We start from the raw sequence: 20,426 nt of genomic DNA, 5'->3' as shown, positions 1-20,426 counted from the left end.
AGTCGCGAAAACCACTTCCTAGGTGGATGAGAAAGTTTCCCACCGTTTCATGAGTTGATCAAATGCAGATTGACCGAGAAAGATTTGTGTGTCAAAGTGAGAAGAGCCTGGCAGGGCCTGGAAGACCTTAGTTCACTTTCTGGACCCACCCAACCCTAGTTCCAATCTTCTCATCTGTGAAATGGAGATAACAGGAATATGTGGCCTGTGTGTTGCTGATGTGCTGAATGAAATAATGTATTCTAGAATGATTCTTGAGCCATTGCGGGCACTTGGCACGTGACCGCTATTTGCTATCATCTTCATTCTTTCAGAGCTCCATTGAGTTGGGCGGAGCAGTCAGGACTATCAAAATGGCCTGGGTCTCAAGACCTGCCAGTGTCTGATATGGACCCTTAAACAAAACAGTCTGAGTCCCTCTTGGTGAACCCACGTCTGTTAATCGCACATCTTAAGTCCAGCTCCAATTGCTCTGGTTATTATCCTCTGGCCCAATGAGTCCTTGGAGAATCTGTGCAGCAGGACGTCTATGGTTTTATGGAACTGAAAGTAGGGCAGCCCTCTTTCCACAGCAGCACAAGCTCTGCTCCTACAGAAGCTGGAAACCCTGTTAAGAGGCGACACGCAGCAGTAAACAACAGCCTCCTCCAACTCGTTTCATCTAGCTAGCTAATATCCTCTTGGGATCGAGGCAGGGAACCAGTGGATAAATGGTGAATCATTCATTTGATTTGCACAGATTATGAGCAAGGCAGGGCAGACATTATCAGGGTCCAACTGACGCTCAGATACAGCTATTTCCCATTATGTTTTTTATTAAAGGAAGAAAACAGAGAGATAAGGACGTTCTAGTGATTATAAACAATATGCCCCAGGAATCATGTTTTCACTTTTGTTCATGAGTCTGAGAAGCTGCTTCCCATGTTATGTCTTTGACTAAAAACTGAATGTCTTGAAATAACCAAAGAAAATGATGTCCGGGTCTTAGGTATTGGCTCACATTTGCCTTCTTTATATTCACAGCTATTTCTTCTAGAAGAAATGAGAGAGAGGAAGTATGATGGGTATGCTCGGGTGATACAGAAATCATGGAGAAAGTTTGTGGCCCGGAAGAAATACGTGCAAATGAGAGAAGAAGGTATTTTGGTTGTTTTTGTTTCATGCATTTAACAAATCTCGAGAATAATTTTGAGCGTGGATGAAGTGACAGTTCACCTTACTCTGCATATAATGTCACACGTTAAAAAGCTTGCATGCGTTTCTCTGTGTTTTCCCACATACTTTCCCTCCTCTTTTTGGGGTACCTGACCTTCCCGTCTTCTCTATCCTTCCGGTTATCCTAGCCTCAGACCTCCTGTTGAACAAGAAGGAGAGAAGGAGAAACAGTATTAACAGGAACTTCATTGGGGATTATATCGGGATGGAAGAGCACCCGGAACTCCAGCAGTTTGTGGGGAAGAGGGAGAAGATCGATTTTGCAGACACGGTGACCAAGTATGACAGGAGGTTCAAGGTACACACTGGGCACGGCGCACCGTGGAGACAGTTGCACTTTGACACGTCTATGCACCTTCTTACAGCCCCTCTCCTTACAGGGTGTAAAGCGAGACTTGCTTCTTACTCCAAAGTGCTTGTACTTAATTGGACGAGAGAAGGTCAAACAGGGCCCAGACAAAGGCCTGGTGAAGGAGGTGCTGAAGCGGAAAATCGAGATGGAGAGAATCTTGTCTGTGTCCCTCAGGTGCGTGGCAAGTGTCGGAGGCGGGGCTGCCTGACTCTCCTCGTCGTCACCGTCCGCCCTTCCAAACGCAGGCTGGATAAAGGCCTGGCTGGCTTCCCCAGTTGTCAAAATCATGGTGAAGAGAACCAAGCTTCCGCTTCATAGACCTTCATAGGTCTCAGGAGTGAGATTCCAAGCAGTGGCCTCCTGGCCAGCTCCACTAGTCAAGGGGGTGCTGGGATCCCTTATTCTCATAAAGTGTGAGGGGGAAACCTGCTATTTGAAACTGAGTATACCGGCTCTGACTGGGGTCCTGTCCTGTCCCACAGTCCTGACCCCCAAGCCCACCTCACCCATGTCGAAGACCTGACCCATTTCACTAGCAAAGGCCCAAGCAGAGGTAGCTATTCGCTCATCAGTATTGCTTTTTAGTTTGCGGTGACCATGGATTGTGCTGAGAGGGAGGTTTCTTTGGACGCCTTAAGTTCCTTTTGGCCTATTCGTGCATGGAGAGAGTACAAATGGTCCCCATAATTTGTAGCCCTGGAGTCATTGCCAAATGCTCCCTTCAACCCCAAGTTCACAGGCAGCGGCCCTGCCTCTTCCTGTCAACACTCTGGCTTTCTTTTGGCAGAGGGGCTTGTATGTGTGAGGAGACTTCCTAAATCCTCCCATGCTCAGATCTTCCAGACTAATTTCCCTCTGATGAGAGGAAATCCTCCCAGTCCACAGAAGGCTGAGGAAAGAGGAAGAAAGGCCCTGTTGAGCTCAGTAGCTTCCCGCTGAGTTAGTTGCATCCCTGGATCCTTCTGAGGAGATTGTTGCTTCTATCGGGGCAAGCTGCGGGCCGCCGTTGTCTCAAAGGTAGCTAGTGATGTTCTGGTCGCTTATGAACATGTCTTTCTGGAATTGGAACACCTCTCAACTCTTATTCCACATGGAAGACAAAACTGCTGCTCTCAGGAAAAAGCCAGGGTTTTGTGTGCTCAGGCGTCCGACCTACCAGGCCGGGAATCCTGGCTCCAGTGTCTAATCCAAAACAGATTGTGAGTTGTGTCCATTCTTGCCTGTGTCCCTGTGGTTTCTGATTCTCTCTGTTCCCAGTTTTCCTGATAAAGGGCCAGGTGGTGCTGTGAGGTTAAGTGTTTAAAACATTTCAGCTGAGGATGTGGTAAAACTTGCAAGCAGATGAGTCCATCCGCAGCCTTTTCGTAGCCTCACCTCAGATGGGCCTCAATGCCCCGGATTTCAAGGAAGAGCTCTAGGCCCTGTCACGTTTCATGTTTGTTTTAAGAACCCACTTTAGACATCAGACACCAAAAGGTTTGTGTTTGCTTGTTACATGTGTCTATGATCTAGATTTTTTTTTCCTTTCTCTCTTTCTCTTCCTTTTGGTCTTGAACCCCCCTGATTTTGAACCCCCACGGCTTTTGGGAAAAAAAGCTGAACCTCAGCTAATCTTTGATAATCTATAGGAAGTTGGGAATTGGTTGCCTCCTGCTTTCTGAGTCAGGTGGTTTCAGGAAGTCTTCCTGAGCATTCAGCTCACCAGCTGGGTCACAACCTGAGCTGGGCAGGTGCTGGCCACACTTCTTGGCTAGCCGGGCTCTGAGGCTGCCCTTTTTGTTCCCAGGAACCCAACCGAAAGCTTCCTTTTTTCTTGCATGGGGACCAGCTACACCTGAGCTAAGCGGGGTTAGCCGAAACATGCTGCGCGCTCTTGACAGGAAGCTGTGGCTGAGCGCCAGGGAATCGTAGCTCCCGGGCATATGTGCTCATTGCTCTGAGAGTGGTTATTATTCTTCCCGTGTTATTAATGCCCAGGCCTGTGCATAACCTTCAGACCACTCAAGCAGTGCTTGATCATAAATAATCCTATGTCTGCATTTGTATCAGCCACTCTGATGCCATCTTTTTTGTCTAGTCCTTGCGATTTATCAAGGTGTGGGATATCCCCACTCAAATCTTTTCCTTTTGTCTTGTCTTCTCTCACAGCCTCTGGGGATACAGTGTCTCTTGGTAAAACCACCTTCCTCTTGCTTCCTCTTGAGTATTCATGGTCTGGACATTTGCTCCCTTATGGCCTTTCTTACGAGACGATGTAATTAAAGGAGGTACTTAGGCTAAAAGTTGTTCTGGCTCTCTCTGGAAAGAAAAGAGTCTGAGTCATTGTAACTTGTGATCTGTGCATGTTATAGTTACTGAGCCTCACACTCACAGAATTTAATGCCGCTCCCTCGTTTCCTTCATCCACTGGGTTAGGCCAGTAATCTAAACCAAGTGAGGAATGTAACCAGATGGGTGATGGTATGCGCAGAATCAAACCCAGAGTAGAAATTGATTGTGGTACCAGACCACCAAATGTGTGTGTGTGTGTGTGTGTGTGTCTTCTCAAAATATTTCAGTACTGGCATAGAGAAGGATTCTAATATTTGTCTGGTAATTCAGGGAAAAAGTTGTATCGTGTATATGTTTGCTGAAAACTGAGGCTTAGTGCTTGACTACTGGCTGGAATGATCATCCAATGGCTTCTTCTAGTGAAGACCATCACAGTGCCTGCAAGCTCGGGCTTCTGGACCACCTCTAACTCTTACAACCACTGTGAAAACTGAATGGGCTCACAGCTCCCAATCACACCAACCAACCATGTGAAAACAACCAACTGACATTTTGGGAAATGAGAGCATGACTATTTTAATACGAAGGATTTAGTGCTGCTTTCTTTAGGTGTGATCATGGTATGGTGGTTATTTTTGTCGAAAGAGGCTTTGTCTGGGGCACCTGACTGGCTCAGTTGGTAGAGCATGCTACTCTTGATCTTGGGGTTGTATGTTTGAGTCCCACGTTGGGTGTAGAGATTACTTAAAAATAAAATCTTAAAAAAAAATAAAGAGGCTTTAAAAAAATAAATAAAATAAAGAGGCTTTGCCTTTCTTTGATACACAATAAAAAACATCTAAGGATGAAATAATATTTATACTTTGCTCTTACATAACCGAGTTTGTGTGTGGAAATGGGGTAGTAGGAGTATAGACAAATATGATTGTCTGTAGATTGATAATTGTTGAAACCTCCCAACGAGTGGAGGTTCATTCTGCTGTTATACTTGTAAAAAATATTTGAGATTTTCCGTAGTAAAAGTTTTTCCTAATCCTCCTGGTAGACATAGTTTTAGAAGTTTCTACCTTTATAAAAAATAGATTGAAATATATCTAACCAAATTATCATTGAAATTTCGGGGTATCTAGGTGGCTCAGTGGGTTAAGTTGCTGCTTTTGGCTCAGGTCATGATCCCAGAGTCCTGGGATCAAGTCCTGAGTTGAGTTCCCTGCTTAGTGGGTGTCTGCTTCTCTCTCTCCCTCTGCTCTTCCCCTTGCTCGTGCTCTCTCTCTCTCTCTCTTTCACACACACACACACACACTTTCTCTCTCTCTCAAATAAATAAAATCTTTTCAATTGTCGTTGAACTTTTTCTTAAAAATTTAGTTAACAATAAAAGTATAGGATAGGCCCAACAGCTCAGGGAGATAGGAAGACTACAGTTTCTCAAAGGAGCTCTAGAATAATTTGAAAAGGAAAAATCCTATCTGAATGCAACTTCAATCAAACACCCATGCCTGCATTTCTGCCTTTATGGGGGAGTTGGCAAGAATATCAGGAGATGGCATACCAACAAGTAGTTGAGATGTTGGATTTCTGGGGCTTGGAGAGTCTGCTCACGAAGGCTGATGACCATTAGTTTTTGAAAGATCCTTCAAAAGCTGCTTCTTAACCAAGTAGTGAGCTAGCTTCACTCTTGTTTGAGAAACTCAGTTTGCGGGAGCAGTGGCCATAGGTGAGAGAGCCTGTGTTCTTTGCTCTCGCATTGTAGGTCATGAGATTGGTACCATCCAGTCTCCTACCTGCCCAGAATGTTTCACTGCCTAATTGCCTAAACTTGGCAGTAAGAACAGCCTACTTCACTACTACTTGGCTGTCCTGAAGCATTACTGAAATCTTTACCTGAAGGGACCTTTGAGCTTTGGGAACCTGCAAGCCCAACATTTTTGGACTGACCACCTGCTTTCTGTTCAGCTCTGAGGTTTGAAGGTGACTCAGAACATAGTCACCGCCATAGGGACCTCCCTCTCATTCTGGAAAGGGGAGCAGACACCTAAGTAGACATGTGGCACACAGGATACAGGTGGGAATGAGCCTTCTCACCTCCTTCCCAAGGAGGCCCTTATTTAGACCTGGCACAGCACATGTCTACACTCTCAGAGAAATCAAGTAGGACCCAAACTGGTGCCCCTGGTTTCTCTGAATGGTAGACTTCTGGGTAAGGTTTATTTTCTTCTTTAACCACCACTGTCCTTTCCAGTTTGCTAACAGGAGCATATTTCATAATTAGGAAAACATTTTGAAAAGGTTTAAATAAAGGCAGGGATGGCCTAAGAAATTGCCCTTTCAGCTTAAGGAGAAAAAAAAAAGACTAAGTCTTTACTCAGTATTTTGTAACTAACCTTTTTGTGAAAAAGACATTGGTTAAGGGAGTGAAACAAGATTTTTCTAGTGTTGTCAGCAGTACAACAATAAGCCACAAAGATGAGGGGATAAAATTTGAGTGGAGAGCCAAACCCAAGGACTAGTAAAGAATCTTTCAACACGGGGTACTACATCAAACATCTGTAAGGAATTGTAGCTTGAGCATATGAATAAGACAGGGGTGAGGTCCAAAGATAAGTCTGAGTTTTTAGAATAAATAAATGTAAAAGCTTTGTGTTCAGACCCTGGAGCGTGGGCTGAGGAAAGAGGCCTGGCTGAAGACGGTTTCACTGACTCCCGTGCCTGGGTCACCAGAGGGGAGGGGATTTTGAATTTGATGGTTGAAGTCAAAGTGTCCAGACACTTTCTCATTTCCAGACTCCTGCTGATAATTGACCCTAAAGATTTGGCCTGCTTGCTTCTCTTCTTTATGGTAATGAAACTCCTAATAAATCTCAGTACATTAAACTACTGAAGGTTACTCGTGTTGGGTTCATTCAGCCCTGTTGGATAAGCACTGTCCCGTCTCAAGTACAGCCAGACAAACAGACACATCCAGACCTGCCCCAGAGCACTCTGCATCGAGCAACTAAAACAAGAGTTTCGTTCCTCACTCCACACACCGAAAAGTGGGGCTTCTTGTTTTACTCTCTCCCTGTTGCATGCACTCTCTTCGTCATGCAACAGTCTTCTTACCCCTGGGTTAGGATGCCGGGATGCTCGGATTTTATTTCATTAATTCCAAATATCTTTTATGTAAGTACCTTTGTTCAGAGTTCTGACTTACTACAATTGAAGTGATTGAGACAGTTCCAGAGTTTTCATCTGCCTAGAAATAGGAAGCTGATAATAGCTTTGTGGCTATACCCTCTGAGGTACCTTCTTGGACTTTTAAGAAAATATTCCAATTCCTAATTTGGAAAAGGTTATGAACAAGGAGGTGTAGTAGAGACTGTGAGTTGTCCTACAGGACCAACTGTGTCCTTTCCATGCAAAGAGCTGATGGCTTGCCCAAAGACTGCATTTCCCAGGCTTCCTTGCAAGGTAGGAGTAACCATGGGACAGGACACTGGCCAATGGGGTGTGAGCAGAAGTGACTTGTACAACTTCCTGGTCACATGTGTAAAAGGATGCCATGGATGCCTGGCTCCCAGCCAGTGTAGCATGGTCATGTCGGCCCTGAATTGCTTTTACACATGCTATGGAGTAACAAGAGATAAAAACTCAGTGTTGTTTAAACCACCAGTTGCCAGCGTCTTCATTGTGACAGAAAAACCTATATCCCAACTATAACAAGAGTATACAGAAAACTAGTCGTGATGTAGGGAAGTTTGAAAACAAACTCGTGGGGCACCTGGGAGGCTCAGTGATTGAACGTCAGACGCCTTTGGCTCAGGTCGTGTTCCGGGGGTCCTGGGATTGAGTCCCACATCAGATTCCTGCTTCTCCCTCTGCCTGTCTCTGCCTCTCTCTGTGTGTCTCTCATGAATAAATAAATAAAATCTTAAAAAAAAAAAAAAAGCCATGCTGTTGGCATTTCCTGCACTTGGGAGGATTAAAATGTTACTGTGGCCAACTCATTGAAGCAGGTTTACTTTGCTTTTCATACCTGGAAAAACACCATCCCTAATGAAATGTCATTCTTCAGAGGGTTGTCGTCCATATTTGACGGTGGTGCTTGGAGATAGTTGTAAGTGTGTATATTATGAAACCTTTGGGATCGGTGGCCTCCTTCAACTGAGCTGTACATCACATAGGGAATAAGAAGCCTCAATTATATGTGTGTTGTTTCCATGAAGTCTAGCTGGTCCTGGACATGGAACTGAGTCTAATCAGTCCCCTCTACTGTTCCACGAGGCATTTCCCCCAGAACTGGGTTTGCCTTAGCCTCTTCCATTGTTCTTGCAGCTCCTCACATGCCCTTCCCTCCAGGCCCAAGTTTGTCACCAGCCCTACCCTAGCCAAACACACAGTTTCCGCAACGCTGTGTTCTTTCCCTGCCCCGAGAAGTTCATTAGCCTGACGGTGAAGCTTCTGCTTGCTTTCTGTTGGTCCACCTGCCTTGTACAACATCTCTGTAGCCAATTTTCTGTGTTTGCACTTTCAGCAGCATGTGGCACACAGTTTAAGCAGAGGCCTGAATACCCAAAGATTCCTAATAAGTACATACAAAGCCCAGGATGGTGGCTTCCCTGTTGATAAGTGAGCTGCAATTCTTCAAGTTAGCATATATTATAACAGCTACAACTATATTGTAAATTCTACTAACTTGGCACTTAGGTGGGATCGTTCATTTCCAGCCAACATTCTATTTGTAATGTTTGGATTTTTAGGGTCTTAAGAATGTAGAAGTTGAATTTGAAAAGTGAGTTATTTTTTTAATATGGACTAAATTATCCTTAAATTCCCAATTTTAAAAAGTCACGTGGGAGATTTATTTTGACTATGCTTTTGGTGGGTTATAAATGGATTCCGGCAATTTTATTACCGTAATACATTGGTGTTGTGTTTTGTTTTAAAGATGATCACTTATAGAAAGACTGTAGAAATGTAGTAGTATCTCACAGGATGTGAAAAATGGAATATAGAAGTGCAACTTTCATTAAGTCTTCCCAATCTCTTTTCAGTACTATGCAGGATGACATTTTCATTCTTCATGAGCAAGAGTATGACAGTTTGCTTGAGTCCGTCTTCAAAACTGAATTCTTGAGCCTCTTAGCAAAGCGTTATGAGGAAAAAACCCAGAAACAACTACCTCTGAAATTTAGCAACACGTAAGTGGGGACCTAAGGCCCAAAATTCCAAGTCAAACTTGATCCCTCTGCTGGGTTTCGGACAGGAGGGTTCAGACAGGAGGGGAGGCCTGTGAGGTGGCAGGGATCTGACTGACTGCAGTGGCTTCAGAGAAGCCCAGCCCTGCCTGCCTCCACTTACCCCCAGACAGTCCCAGGGCCTGCAGAAGATAGTCATGATGGCTGTTACAGACCTTGAAAGGCCACTTCTGCATTTCTGTGAAGTCATATGGACAGCTACTTAAAATGAAGATTTTTTTTTTGGTCTTATGGCCTAAGAAAATAAGTCAGAAGAGCAGAATATGGAATTGTGTCATGTAGGCATATAGGCAGTATGACCAATAAAAACTGGCTGGGTAGTTTTGGAGCTGTGAGTAACCTTCCCTTCTATGTGGATTTTGGTTGCTAGTGTTGAACAGAATTTAATTAAATAATAACCACTTTCTATGCCGGGGAGATGCGGGCTATCTCATGTCTGGCTTCTCTCAATTCTCTACAAACACAGACTGTGTGAAATCAGAGAGACACAGGACACTCCACAGTAGGTGTGGCCTGGAAAGTGTCCCCTTCCTTCTGTCCCCTGGGCAGGTGCTTCTGAGGTCACCTGGTAGAATGACACTGGCACCTGTCTTGGGGGTCCTCCCTCGCCAGCCGGCTCCTCTCAGGGGCCGGGCCCAGAGGCTCCTGCCCCTGGTCAGGGGCTCACCATGCCGCTGTGCCAAGGCCATGGATGTTGTCCCCCTCCCAGGGCCCCACGTCAGCTCCCAGGCCCCGGGCCGGCCACCTTCTACAGCACACTTGCCGGCAGCAGAGGTCCGTGCTGGGGTGGGCGAGCACCAGTTCCTCCCTGGTGCCCTCCTGCCCGTTACCAACAAATGTCCCTGTCGCAGGCTTGAACTCAAGTTGAAAAAGGAGAACTGGGGTCCCTGGAGTGCCGGGGGCTCCCGGCAAGTGCAGTTCCACCAAGGCTTCGGTGACCTGGCCATCCTCAAGCCCAGTAACAAGGTGCTGCAGGTCAGCATCGGACCGGGGCTGCCCAAGAACTCCCGTAAGTGTTCCCGGGCCCCGCGGCCGCCGGCTGCTTGGCTTCCGGCTCTCCCTGCCCGGCCCTCCCCGCCCTGCTCACCGGCGCTCACCGTGGGTGGTGGGTGCCCGGATCACTGGGTGGCGGGTGGCGGATCGGTGGGGTGGACCACCAGCGCTTCCCCGCGCGGGGCTCAGCCCCCCACAGAAGCATTTCCAACTGACCTAACACCGAGGCAAATGGGCAGGTTACGCCTCTCTGAATGACTGGATAGTTCCTTATAGGATCCCTGGCATTACAGAATTTGTTGTGTTTGAAATATTTCCGTTGGTCGGCTTCAGAGTTCCAGCCCATCCATGCCAGTCAGATCTTGTCAGCAATGCAAACCTTATCTTTTCTTTTTTTTCTTTTATTATTTTTTAAAGATTTTGTTTATTTATTCATGAGAGACACACAGAGAGAGAGGCAGAGGCACAGGCAGAAGGAGAAGCAGGCTCCATGCAGGGAGCCCGACGTGGGACTCGATCCCAGGTCTCCAGGATCAGGCTCTGGGCTGAAGGCGGCGCTAAACTGCTGGGCCACTGGGGCTGCCCAAACCTTATCTTTTCTATCAATGAAAAGAAACTGACCACGCTCACCAACCCTCTGCCTGGTTTCACTGCGTGACTGTGCCAGGAAGCCAGTGGCTCCCACCCACACCGGAGAGTGAGCGCTAGGGACCCCTCCCCTCCCCTGCTCTAATTCCTTTCTATTTCAAAGAACCTTTGATTCCTTTTCTATTTACTAGTGGCATTTGTAAAATTAAATGTATAATGCACAGCGTAATCATATATGCTGTGTTTTCGGAAACTGTAGGTATCCTTATAAACCTTTGCCATGTATATGGTGAGAGAGGGATCCCCGGGGGGCTCAGCAGTTTAGCGCCTGCCTTCCGCCCAGGGCTTGATCCTGGAGACTGGGGTTCAAATCCCGCATCAGGCTCCCTGCATGGAGCCTGCTTCTCCCTCTGCCTGTGTCTCTGCCTCTCTCTCTCATGAATAAATAAATTTTTAAAAATCTTAAAAAAAAAAAAAGACTTTATATATATGGTGAGAGAAGAGTGTGCTAAGTATAAAACAGGCCTTTATGAAATCTATCCGTGAAGGTACACGCTGGCAGATACTACAGCTCATTAACACAACACACACAAACGGCCACTCCGAAAATGTTGGTGTAAGTCTGCGTATCCGTATCCACTGGTACTTGCCGAAAACAGAGGGCAGTGTTTGGAAGAGCCTTTTAAGTATAGAGGGGGCTGGGTTAGGTAACTAGCAACAAAGAACAGCAGGACCCCATTATTACCCCTAAGCCTCAAGGGGCGGAGGGAGGAAAGAGTGGAGCTGAAACACAGGCGGGAAGCAGGTGGAAGAGATACCCCAACCCCTCTGTCCTCTCCCACTCGGGTCTCCTGCCAGTACCTCCCGCTGGCCCAACCCAACTGGAAGGCAGAGGCCTCGTGGCCCGAGTGAGAAGCAGTCCACTGGGCTCAGAGCAGGGATAACCAGCAGGGTGTGTGTGAACAATGTGCAGGAGGCCCCAGAACGGAATGTTGTCTAATACGGTGTTTTGTTATATCTTCATGCGGGGGAAGGAGACTGGCTGCTGAGTGGGAAACCCCCGTCAGGCTGCTTTCTCTTGCCCCTAGACCCCCGGGCCCCCAGACCCACCTCCTTCGTTTTGTGGGATTCACACATTGTCACTTTCTGCTCTTAATTCCTCAGCCCTTCTCTTTACAAGGAATTCCCTCTGCACCCCTCTTCCAGCTGGATTAATCCTACCCTCCTTCATGTCCTACCTGAGGCTTTAGTCATCTGTTTCCTTTGCCAGTATGTATGTCTCTGCAGCGACGTCATCCGCCTCGCAGAGTTCCTGCCGTCCCAGCCCTAATTCTGGCCCACAGCGATGTTCTGTGTAGCACCAGCTTGTTTTCTAACTCCTCATGTCTGTGTCAAGGGCACAGTCTGCTTGCAGCCTTTGTTTAATCGGGAGACTGCAAAATGCAAGCTCTCGCATGAAAGGCTCTTGACCTAAGCAGAGGTGCAGTGAGTGCTGAAATGTGCTTCATGCCACTGACTGTGATGCACAGCACCCACGTCACACATGTGCGCAGCTTCTGTGCTGTGTGAAGAACACAAGTGCAAACATTAAAATGCCCCCTGTATCTCTTCCAAAAGCCTGCAAAGATAGAAACGCTTTTGTAAGATTGTTAATATCTCTTTTTAAAGCCATCCTCTAATAATTCAAAACCACGGGTCTATGGACATATTTTCCAGCCCCTCCCATCCAATAGCCACCACGACAGTACTTCCTCCAAATATCCCTCCTCCACTGGAACCTCCTGCAGATCCTGCTGGAACCTGATTCCACACTTCTCAGAAGTTTCCTATCAGCAAAAAAAAGCCCATCAGAAGCCATAAAACCAACCTGTGGTACTGATTTTAACTCTGCCTCACTTGTTTATTTCAGGTCCTACCAGAAGGAACACAATTCAAAACAGAGGTTATCCCAGTGGGACGCAAAATGCCAACTACCCAATGAGAGCTGCCCCCCCGCCTCCAGGTAAACCAAGCATATGCCGTAGAACAGGACCACTAATCACAACCCATGACTTGCAAAATGTATTTGGGAAGAAACCCATAAGCAAGTGAATGCACACATATCAGCCAGCCAAGAGCCATCAGTGCCAGATGTACCTCTACCAACACAATGGCCCTGCTTGGGACTCCGAAATGCAGAAGGATGAGCTAGTGAGACTGAACTGTGACTGAGTTAACGATCTGGATTTCATTACCTAGCAGTATTACTCCCTTAGGAGAGGCTTCTTACATCAGTAAGAGAAAAAGGTGCTCCTTGTCCCTGGCAACCAGAATGTTGTCAGCTTTTCGGCTGTAGGATGCATCCTTTGCAGAGCCAGGAGTTTGCCAGCTATAACCCTGACACCACCACTCTGCTCCAGCCAAATATCAGTGATATTTTGCAACTAGTTAATTCCTTAATGAACAAGTAGAAAACTTTTACTTTCAGTCAGATCGGCTCTAGGACAACAGCTCCAAAAACTAAAGTAATTAAAAGAATTACAAAATTGATACAAACATTCTTTTAGACCTTACGTTTCATATTTCACATTTTTTATGATAAAAATATAGCATGCGGGTCAGTCAAATCCAAGCCTGAGTAAAGGCGAGCCTTTTGGCCTGTAAAAATCCATTTAGTGCTTTAAGAGCGCTCTCAAAATTCACAAAATGTTTTTCCATCGCTCACAAAATTCAGCCAATAAGAAACTGCCCCCAGAATATTTCGTGGTCATAAGTTTAGGAGTCTAGGTCTGAGAGGGTTATCTTAGGACTACACTTAACACAAATCATCCCAGACCAGGGAATCCTGAAGTAAGCAGTGAAAAGCATTTCTTTTGTCTCCTGCTCTGGAATCTCACCGTTGGCGTGCTAAAATATGAGCGCCCATGCCTAGAAGTAAGAAAGTAATTCTCATCTCTCTTGGAGTCCCCATGCTGCCTGGCCGAGCTCTCTCTCCTCCCCTCTGCTCTCGCCCTTGAAGAAAATCCAAGCACAAAGGAACCTAACAGAACCACTGTAGGATTGTGTTACTACTGATGTGCTGGCCCCCTACCCCTCCCCTGTGCAAGATCCTGGCCAGACCACCTGGAAAGCTCGTTTGCCTCAGCTAGGTTGGCCAAAGTTGCCTTAGACCAAATACCTGACCTTGAGCTCTGCTCCCAGCCTCTCTACGTGACCGTTTCTCCATCAATAAAATGAGGCAGTTGGACCCAAATCCCTTATATCAGCCTTTCTCACACTATTTGTGGTGAAGGAACAAGGTTGGTTGGTTGTTCTTTTTCTTTCCTCTCTCTCTTTCATTTCTTAATTTATTTCTTTCTTTTTCAACCCATCACAAACCATAATTTTGCAAGTAATAAAAATTACTCAAAGAATGGAATTTTAAAAGCATTCAAGATATAAAAGCCCAAATTTCTTGCTGGATTCAAAAGACATGAAAAATGTCTATGAAGCTGCCCTGAATGTTTCTAAGTGCTTATTATTAATTTCTGAACTTATGAAGGGTGAGTGGGTCCTGAGCAGCATGGAGTGGCCCATCCATGAACTTCCCACTTCCACTATTGCAGCCCTAGGGCTCACCCTCTCTGGTATGGCCTTCTCCTTGGCAACCCTGGCAGCAAGTAGGTGCTCACCACACTCCTCGTTTCCTTCATGCAACTGACACACCCGAGGGTCCCATATCTTGCTCAAGGTCAACAGAGCTAATGGAGGCAGAGCCAAAACTGACCAACTACTCCCTCTTATAAAGGAGGGATTGTCCCATCTGTACCAAAGAGTGTTTTCTTAATTCCACTGGAAGCGATTTTATGGTAGGTTCACCCAAATGTGCCTCGGGGGGTCTTGTTCTCCTGCATTCTTGCCCAGATCTGCCGGTGGGAGAAGAGATAAGGGAGGAGAAGAGATCATACACACAATGGAATGATAATGCCCCATTCAGCCAGGGCCTGTGGTTTGGAGCCCATCGCCATATTCCATTACTTACCAGATAATGTGATCCTGACTAGGAACAGTTGTTTGGCGAAGAGAACTTGCCCTCTGCTGATTGATCCAGCCAGTGACCACATTTCCCCTTGCCTGTGTGGAGTGCTCCCTCTACCTCCCACAGCGGGCTCCTGCAGAGGACACCTAAGGCTGACCCCTTGAAATGATGTCTAACTGTTTAAACAGCTGCCTGCCAGCCCTCCTGAATCATAACCTCATAATTTTTCTTAGATCTAAGAATGCGCCTGCCAACTCATTGCAAGCTTACCTTTCCTTGCATGTGGGCTCTGAAACCCTGAACATCTGGTGATTCTAATGTCAGATTCAACAAGCACGTGTGAGTGTCTGCTCTGTTCCAGTCACTTGCTAGGCCGCCCGCAGTGTATTAGCTCTGTTCCTCACCGTACAGTTGCAATCGGGCCCTCTGTATCTTCAGATGGGAAAACAGGGGCCCAGAGAAGCTAAGTGGCTTGCTCTTGGCTGAAAGCTGGAAGGAATTTGGAGAGCCTTTTGGCAGCTCAGAACATTCAAGAGTTGTTTTCTCCCCTTTTCCTCTCTCTAGGACACCATCAGAATGGAGTCATCAAAAACCAGTTTGTGCCACATCCTCATGCTCCTGGAAACCAGAGGTTAAATCAGAAAAGTCTGTACACCTCCATGGCCCGCCCGCCCTTGCCACGACAGCAGTCCACCGGTTCAGACCGAGTATCACAGACTCCGGAGAGCTTGGATTTCCTTAAGGTCCCAGACCAGGGTGCCGCCGGGTAAGAGTCCCACCTCTGACAGATGACGCTGGTGACCTCTCTCTTGATCACAGCAAGGTCCAGGGATTCCTTTGAGTAGTCTCTACATGATTCTCAAGTTGCTTTACCACCTGCATGTTGTGATCCAGAACCCAAAACCATGAGGCCCTTGGTTGACATTTCTAAAAGTACAGCCAGTTGATAGCACACGACTCATTCTCTGGAGATGGCTTATTGTGAACCTCCAAAGAGGGTCCCCTTCAGCCCTGAGATTCAGTTACTCGGTAACCTGTCTTGCTGGCTGGCATGGCTGAGGAATGTTGGGTTTGTTTGTTTGTTTGTTTGTTTATATTATTTTTTTAATGTTGGGGTTTTGATCTCTGTCCTTGACTGCAGTTGCATAAACACTGTATGTAGCTCAAAGAGTCATTAGGAACGTTAAGGATAACACCTCAGCCTTCTGTGAGGTATGGATGTTTTTATGAATACAGATCTTCAGGCCTTCCAAATGAGAGCCTCTCTGCCTTTCTAGAACTGAAAGTGGAGACTGGTAAAAAAGAAACCCAGGGTTTTTAGCTGGAGGAAGTAAAGACTTCTGGAACTCTATATTGGTATTCAGAGAGTCATCCTTGCGGATCGGGGTTGGACACGTCCTTTGGAATCACCAGACATAAAATGGTCCAGCTTTAAGACAAGTCAGTGAATTCTACTGCCAGGTGGTAGATTTTGGCTTCAGTAAACAAAAGAGCATTCTAGAAGCCCAAAGATGAGTTGGGATGTAAGGAGCACCTTGTCCCTGGAGGTATCCAGTTAAAGGTGGGTGGAAATAACCAGGCAGAAATACTGTGGAGGGATGTTGTCAAATATCAGATAAAGATGAGGATCTCGTTTGAGTCCCTGTTACCCATCTAACATTGGACCTGCTGCTTACCCTCTCTGAGCTTCATCTTCTTCATTCACACACTGATGTAATACCAACAGGCTGGCAGGGCTGTAGGGAGGACTCGAAATAACATACATAGGATACCCGGCACGGAACTGGGCATGCAAGAGGCTACTCGGTCAGCCGAGGCCTGATGACGATGTTGGCGGTGGGGGTGACGGTGGTCCAGCCATTATCTCATGGTGGTTGAACTAGTGACTTGTAAGGAACTATCCAAGCCTCATGATCCTCAGCAGTGGAGCACCTTCCCCTGCTGAACTCCAGAATGGGCCTGCTGCAGCCCATTCTTCCCCTCCCTGGGGCCCACCTCCATTCCCATTCTCTCCGTGTCTCTAGAATGATGAAGTTTTGTGCATCCTCAGGGGACTTGTGTATGAAATCGAGCCATGCTGGGAGAGAAACAACAGCTCCTCTGGCTCACATCTTGGCCCCCTTGCAGGGTGTTTTTCCTGCCTTGTCAGCCCCCTTCTAAAGACCACAAAGCTCTTACAAACTTAACCACGTTCTCCTGGGGTGCCTTTCCATCTTGTAAATCGCACCTCATTTGGGCTTCAGATATGAAAGCACCTCAGTTTTGTGCAGATGGCTGGCTGTTGAGGGGTCGCTGCTCTTCACTGGGTCTCTCTCCCCACCCACCCCCACACTCGCACCTCCCACCAGCTCTAACGATCACGGCCTACCTGATTGGTTTGGTCGAAGACAGTGCTGCTTCTCAGACTTCAGTGTGCACAGAATCACCTGGAGAACTTCCTGGACCACTTCCAGAGTTTCTGATTCGGTAGGTCTAGAGCGGTGCCCGAGAATTTACATTTCTACCAAGTTCTCAGATGCTGCTGCTGCTGATCCAGGGACCACATTTTGAAACCCAATCATCTGAAGGCATCTGGTGTCTAATTGATAAAGCCAAAAAAGGTTCTGTGTACAAGTGAATTGAAAGGGTGCTGTTGAGGAGGAGATAGGATTTTTACTCTATAACTGAGACCTACGCTATTCAGATGGATAGACACAGTGAAAATAATCAAACAGCCTTTCTGGGCCCGGGGTGATGTCCCAAAGCAGGCAGGGGGATTAAAATCAACCAACAAAATGCACCGAATCTCTTAGCTCTGTCTGTTAGCTTCCTACTTGCTTTGGCTTTGGCAAGCAAGACCATCTTTCCAGCCCTGCTTTGCAAGTTACAGACTTGCACACCAGCCAACTGGGAGCATCTGTCAGCCAAAAGCAGGCAATTTAGGAACATTGTGTCTTAACTGAGGCTGCTCCCTTCCAGCCCTCAGCTGCGTGGCTCCCTATGTAAGTCTTATCACGCCCTTTGCCACCTCTGAGTCGATGCATGAAGCTACATGGTGCTGCCGTGGCGAGGGCCATGGGGCTGGGCGTGGAGGGCTCCTTCACGGCCATCTCCCAGGCAGTAAGCAGTTACTGACCTCCTGTTGTGCATGTGCTCTTACGAGGTGCACGAGGTGCACGGAGCCCGCTAGCTACGAGAATCTCAGCCAGCCTCTTCGTTGTACACTTACATCTGCTGTGATGCAAATATCCCTTTAAAAAAAAATCATACCCGGTCAAAGGGCTAAGTTTTTTCTTAGTATTTATTTTCTAAAACACATAAAGTGAAAATTAAAATAATTTCTCATGTGGTCAGAGACCTTAGACATGCCCAAGGCATTTCAGGAGCCTCGAGGTTAGCTGCATTTAATAGCTCCTCTTCTCCAAGAAAACACGAATTGCATTAATTTCACAGGAGCTTGGTGGCGTAAACAGTGGATTTTGGCGTCCCAAACCTTTCCACAAACACGAGAACTCCTATATGTGAGCTCCAAATGGTGACCTTGAATGTGCCGATCCATAAAAACAAGAATACCGCCGTCTTTTGCTGCTTGGGCTTTCACATCCTTGGGCACATCTTTCTTTTCCTTCTCCCAACCCAGTGCACTTTTCCATATAGACATATGTAACATAAGCGATCATTTCTTTTGGATCGTGTAATGTGGATAAAATCAAATGGTGTAATTAGCACCTCAAGTTAATTCAAGGAAGTCTTGGTCAGTTCGTTTTAGGTTCAGCCAGGTTTTTTGGAGAGAGCAAGAAGCCTTTGCACATCGGGCTCCCTGCGTGGAGCCTGCTGCTCCCTCTGCCTGTGGCTCTGCCTCTCTCTGTGTCTCCCATGAATGAATAAATAAATAAAATCTTTAAAAAAAAAAAAAAAAAGAGAGAGAGAGAGAGAGAGACACCTGGGTGGCTCAGTGGTTGAGAATCTGTGTTTGGCTCAGGGCATGATCCTGGGGTCCCAGGATCGAGTCCCACATCGAGCTCCCTGCATGGAGCCTGCTTCTCCCTCTGCCTGTGTCTCTGCCTCTCTCTCTCTGTGTGTCTCTCATGAATAAATAAATAAAATCTTAAAAAAAAAAAAGAAGAAGAAGAAGCAGCTTCGCTAAGTTACCATCCCAACTGGGTTCTTGATGCTTGCCTTGCCGTGTTTGTGACATTGGAGCTATTCTTAGCGTCATCCTCATTGTTTCTGTCCAAGGAGACTAAGAGAGATATACAGGGAATCATTATCCTGCAGTCTCTTAGCATACCTTTTGAAATGTCTGCTGCAGGTTCAAGATCTTTCCTGATTGTCAGGAAAGAGAACAGGTTAAGCAAGAACCTCACAGACAGTTCATTCATCAGCCTTTTCGCAGGAACACTTGATTTGCTAGTCAAATATGCTTTATGTTATCCCTCCTATATCTGAGGTGCACATAATCTCCAGTTCATTACTGGAAGCATTAAAATCTAGACTGGAAATGTCTTTTCTGTTGGCCTCTTTAATCCTATGGTCTATTTCATGGGAGGGCAACTTTAGGAAATTTTGAGATACTCTAGAGATTAATCCAACTAGAAGTTGGAGAAACAGAAAAATATTGAAAGTGTTCAGTGCTAGGGCTCCTGGCCATGCCACAAAGGGCGGAGGGGATCGATAGAAAAATTCAAATGCTGCCTCTATGTCTCTTGACAAGATTCTCCTAATGGAGTCATATTTTCAAGGGGCTTAAAATTTCCAACAAGTGTCCAATAGCAATATTTCTCAACCCATAATCTACAGGAGCAGCAGCCGTATCCAGGCCCAGGCAGACATGAGGCTTAGGAATTCCTGGCATCCATTCCCACATTTCCAGTAATGTTTATAGATTCAACCTTTTGGAACAGAGCATATTTTAAAGAGCCAATGAAACAAAATGCCATTATTTTCCTTCTTGGAATTTCAAGACCTAAATTTCACATCTGCAGAGCAAAGAGGTGATAGTAGAAAGCTTAATCCCAGCTCCCCCTGGCATGGACTTGGTACAGCCCGCTGCCCCAGAGTGTGGGAGCTGCAGAGAAGCTCACGGAAGGTGGCCTGGTGGTGTGCAGAGAGCAGAGGATCACAGATGCAGGGACTGGGTGTCCATCCCGTTTCCTTTCTTGGTTCCTTCGTCAATTCGCTCATCAGGTATTTGCTGAGCCACATGCCTTCTCTGCGCGGCGGGCTGGACTCCTGGCTCGCTTCCCTGAGCGCCAGCTGTGCCCACTCGTGTGCGTCACGCAATCCTTCTGCACCTTGGTGTCCTCGCCTGTGTAGTAGGGAGGTGCAGGCCCACTCCTCAGGGCTTCCCGAATAATCTAAGGTGCAGGCCCACTCCTCAGGGCTTCCCGAAGTCAGGGCTTGGTAGGGGGCGAGCATTGGGCACCTGGAAAGTTTATTTGTATCAGTTTTATGACTGTGATCCGTGTGCTCCTGTCTAATGGGGAAAGAGTAATATCCCACCAGGATTGAAAGGTGGCTTTTCTCTCGAGAAAATCTCTGGCCTGCATAGAGCTCTGGACTCCACGCGGGTCTAAGCTTCAGGCATCGCAGGCTCTACTGAGGGGGACAGGCGGCCTGCGGAAGCCAGACACAGGGACCGGTCCGGGAGGCACCTTGGCCCTCACACACGTGTGTCCTGCATGCTGCTCTCTGGGGGTGCAGAGCTACGAGGTAACAGTACGACAGACACTAGCTCCATCTGGACCATGTCAGTGAAGCCCCAAACTTCCCTCCACCTGTGCTGGCCCACACC

General features: G+C 46.8%; 1 protein-coding gene across 1 annotated transcript in view; it reads left to right on the top strand.

Moving 5' to 3' along the window:
- MYO1E (myosin IE) overlaps positions 1-20,426 on the top strand; it is a 198,602-nt gene that overhangs the window by 164,066 nt on the left and 14,110 nt on the right. Inside the window, exons 20-26 of the mRNA XM_038580563.1 lie at positions 1,024-1,138; positions 1,344-1,513; positions 1,596-1,741; positions 8,872-9,018; positions 9,927-10,084; positions 12,566-12,658; positions 15,218-15,419. Coding sequence (XP_038436491.1) covers positions 1,024-1,138; positions 1,344-1,513; positions 1,596-1,741; positions 8,872-9,018; positions 9,927-10,084; positions 12,566-12,658; positions 15,218-15,419 — 1,031 coding nt within the window. The remainder of the gene's footprint in view (positions 1-1,023; positions 1,139-1,343; positions 1,514-1,595; positions 1,742-8,871; positions 9,019-9,926; positions 10,085-12,565; positions 12,659-15,217; positions 15,420-20,426) is intronic.

Source organism: Canis lupus, chromosome 30 (genome assembly GCF_011100685.1).
Source record: "Canis lupus familiaris isolate Mischka breed German Shepherd chromosome 30, alternate assembly UU_Cfam_GSD_1.0, whole genome shotgun sequence".
NCBI lineage: Eukaryota > Metazoa > Chordata > Mammalia > Carnivora > Canidae > Canis > Canis lupus.
Note: the sequence above shows the minus strand (reverse complement) of the source record. Positions and strands in the feature narration are given on the sequence as shown.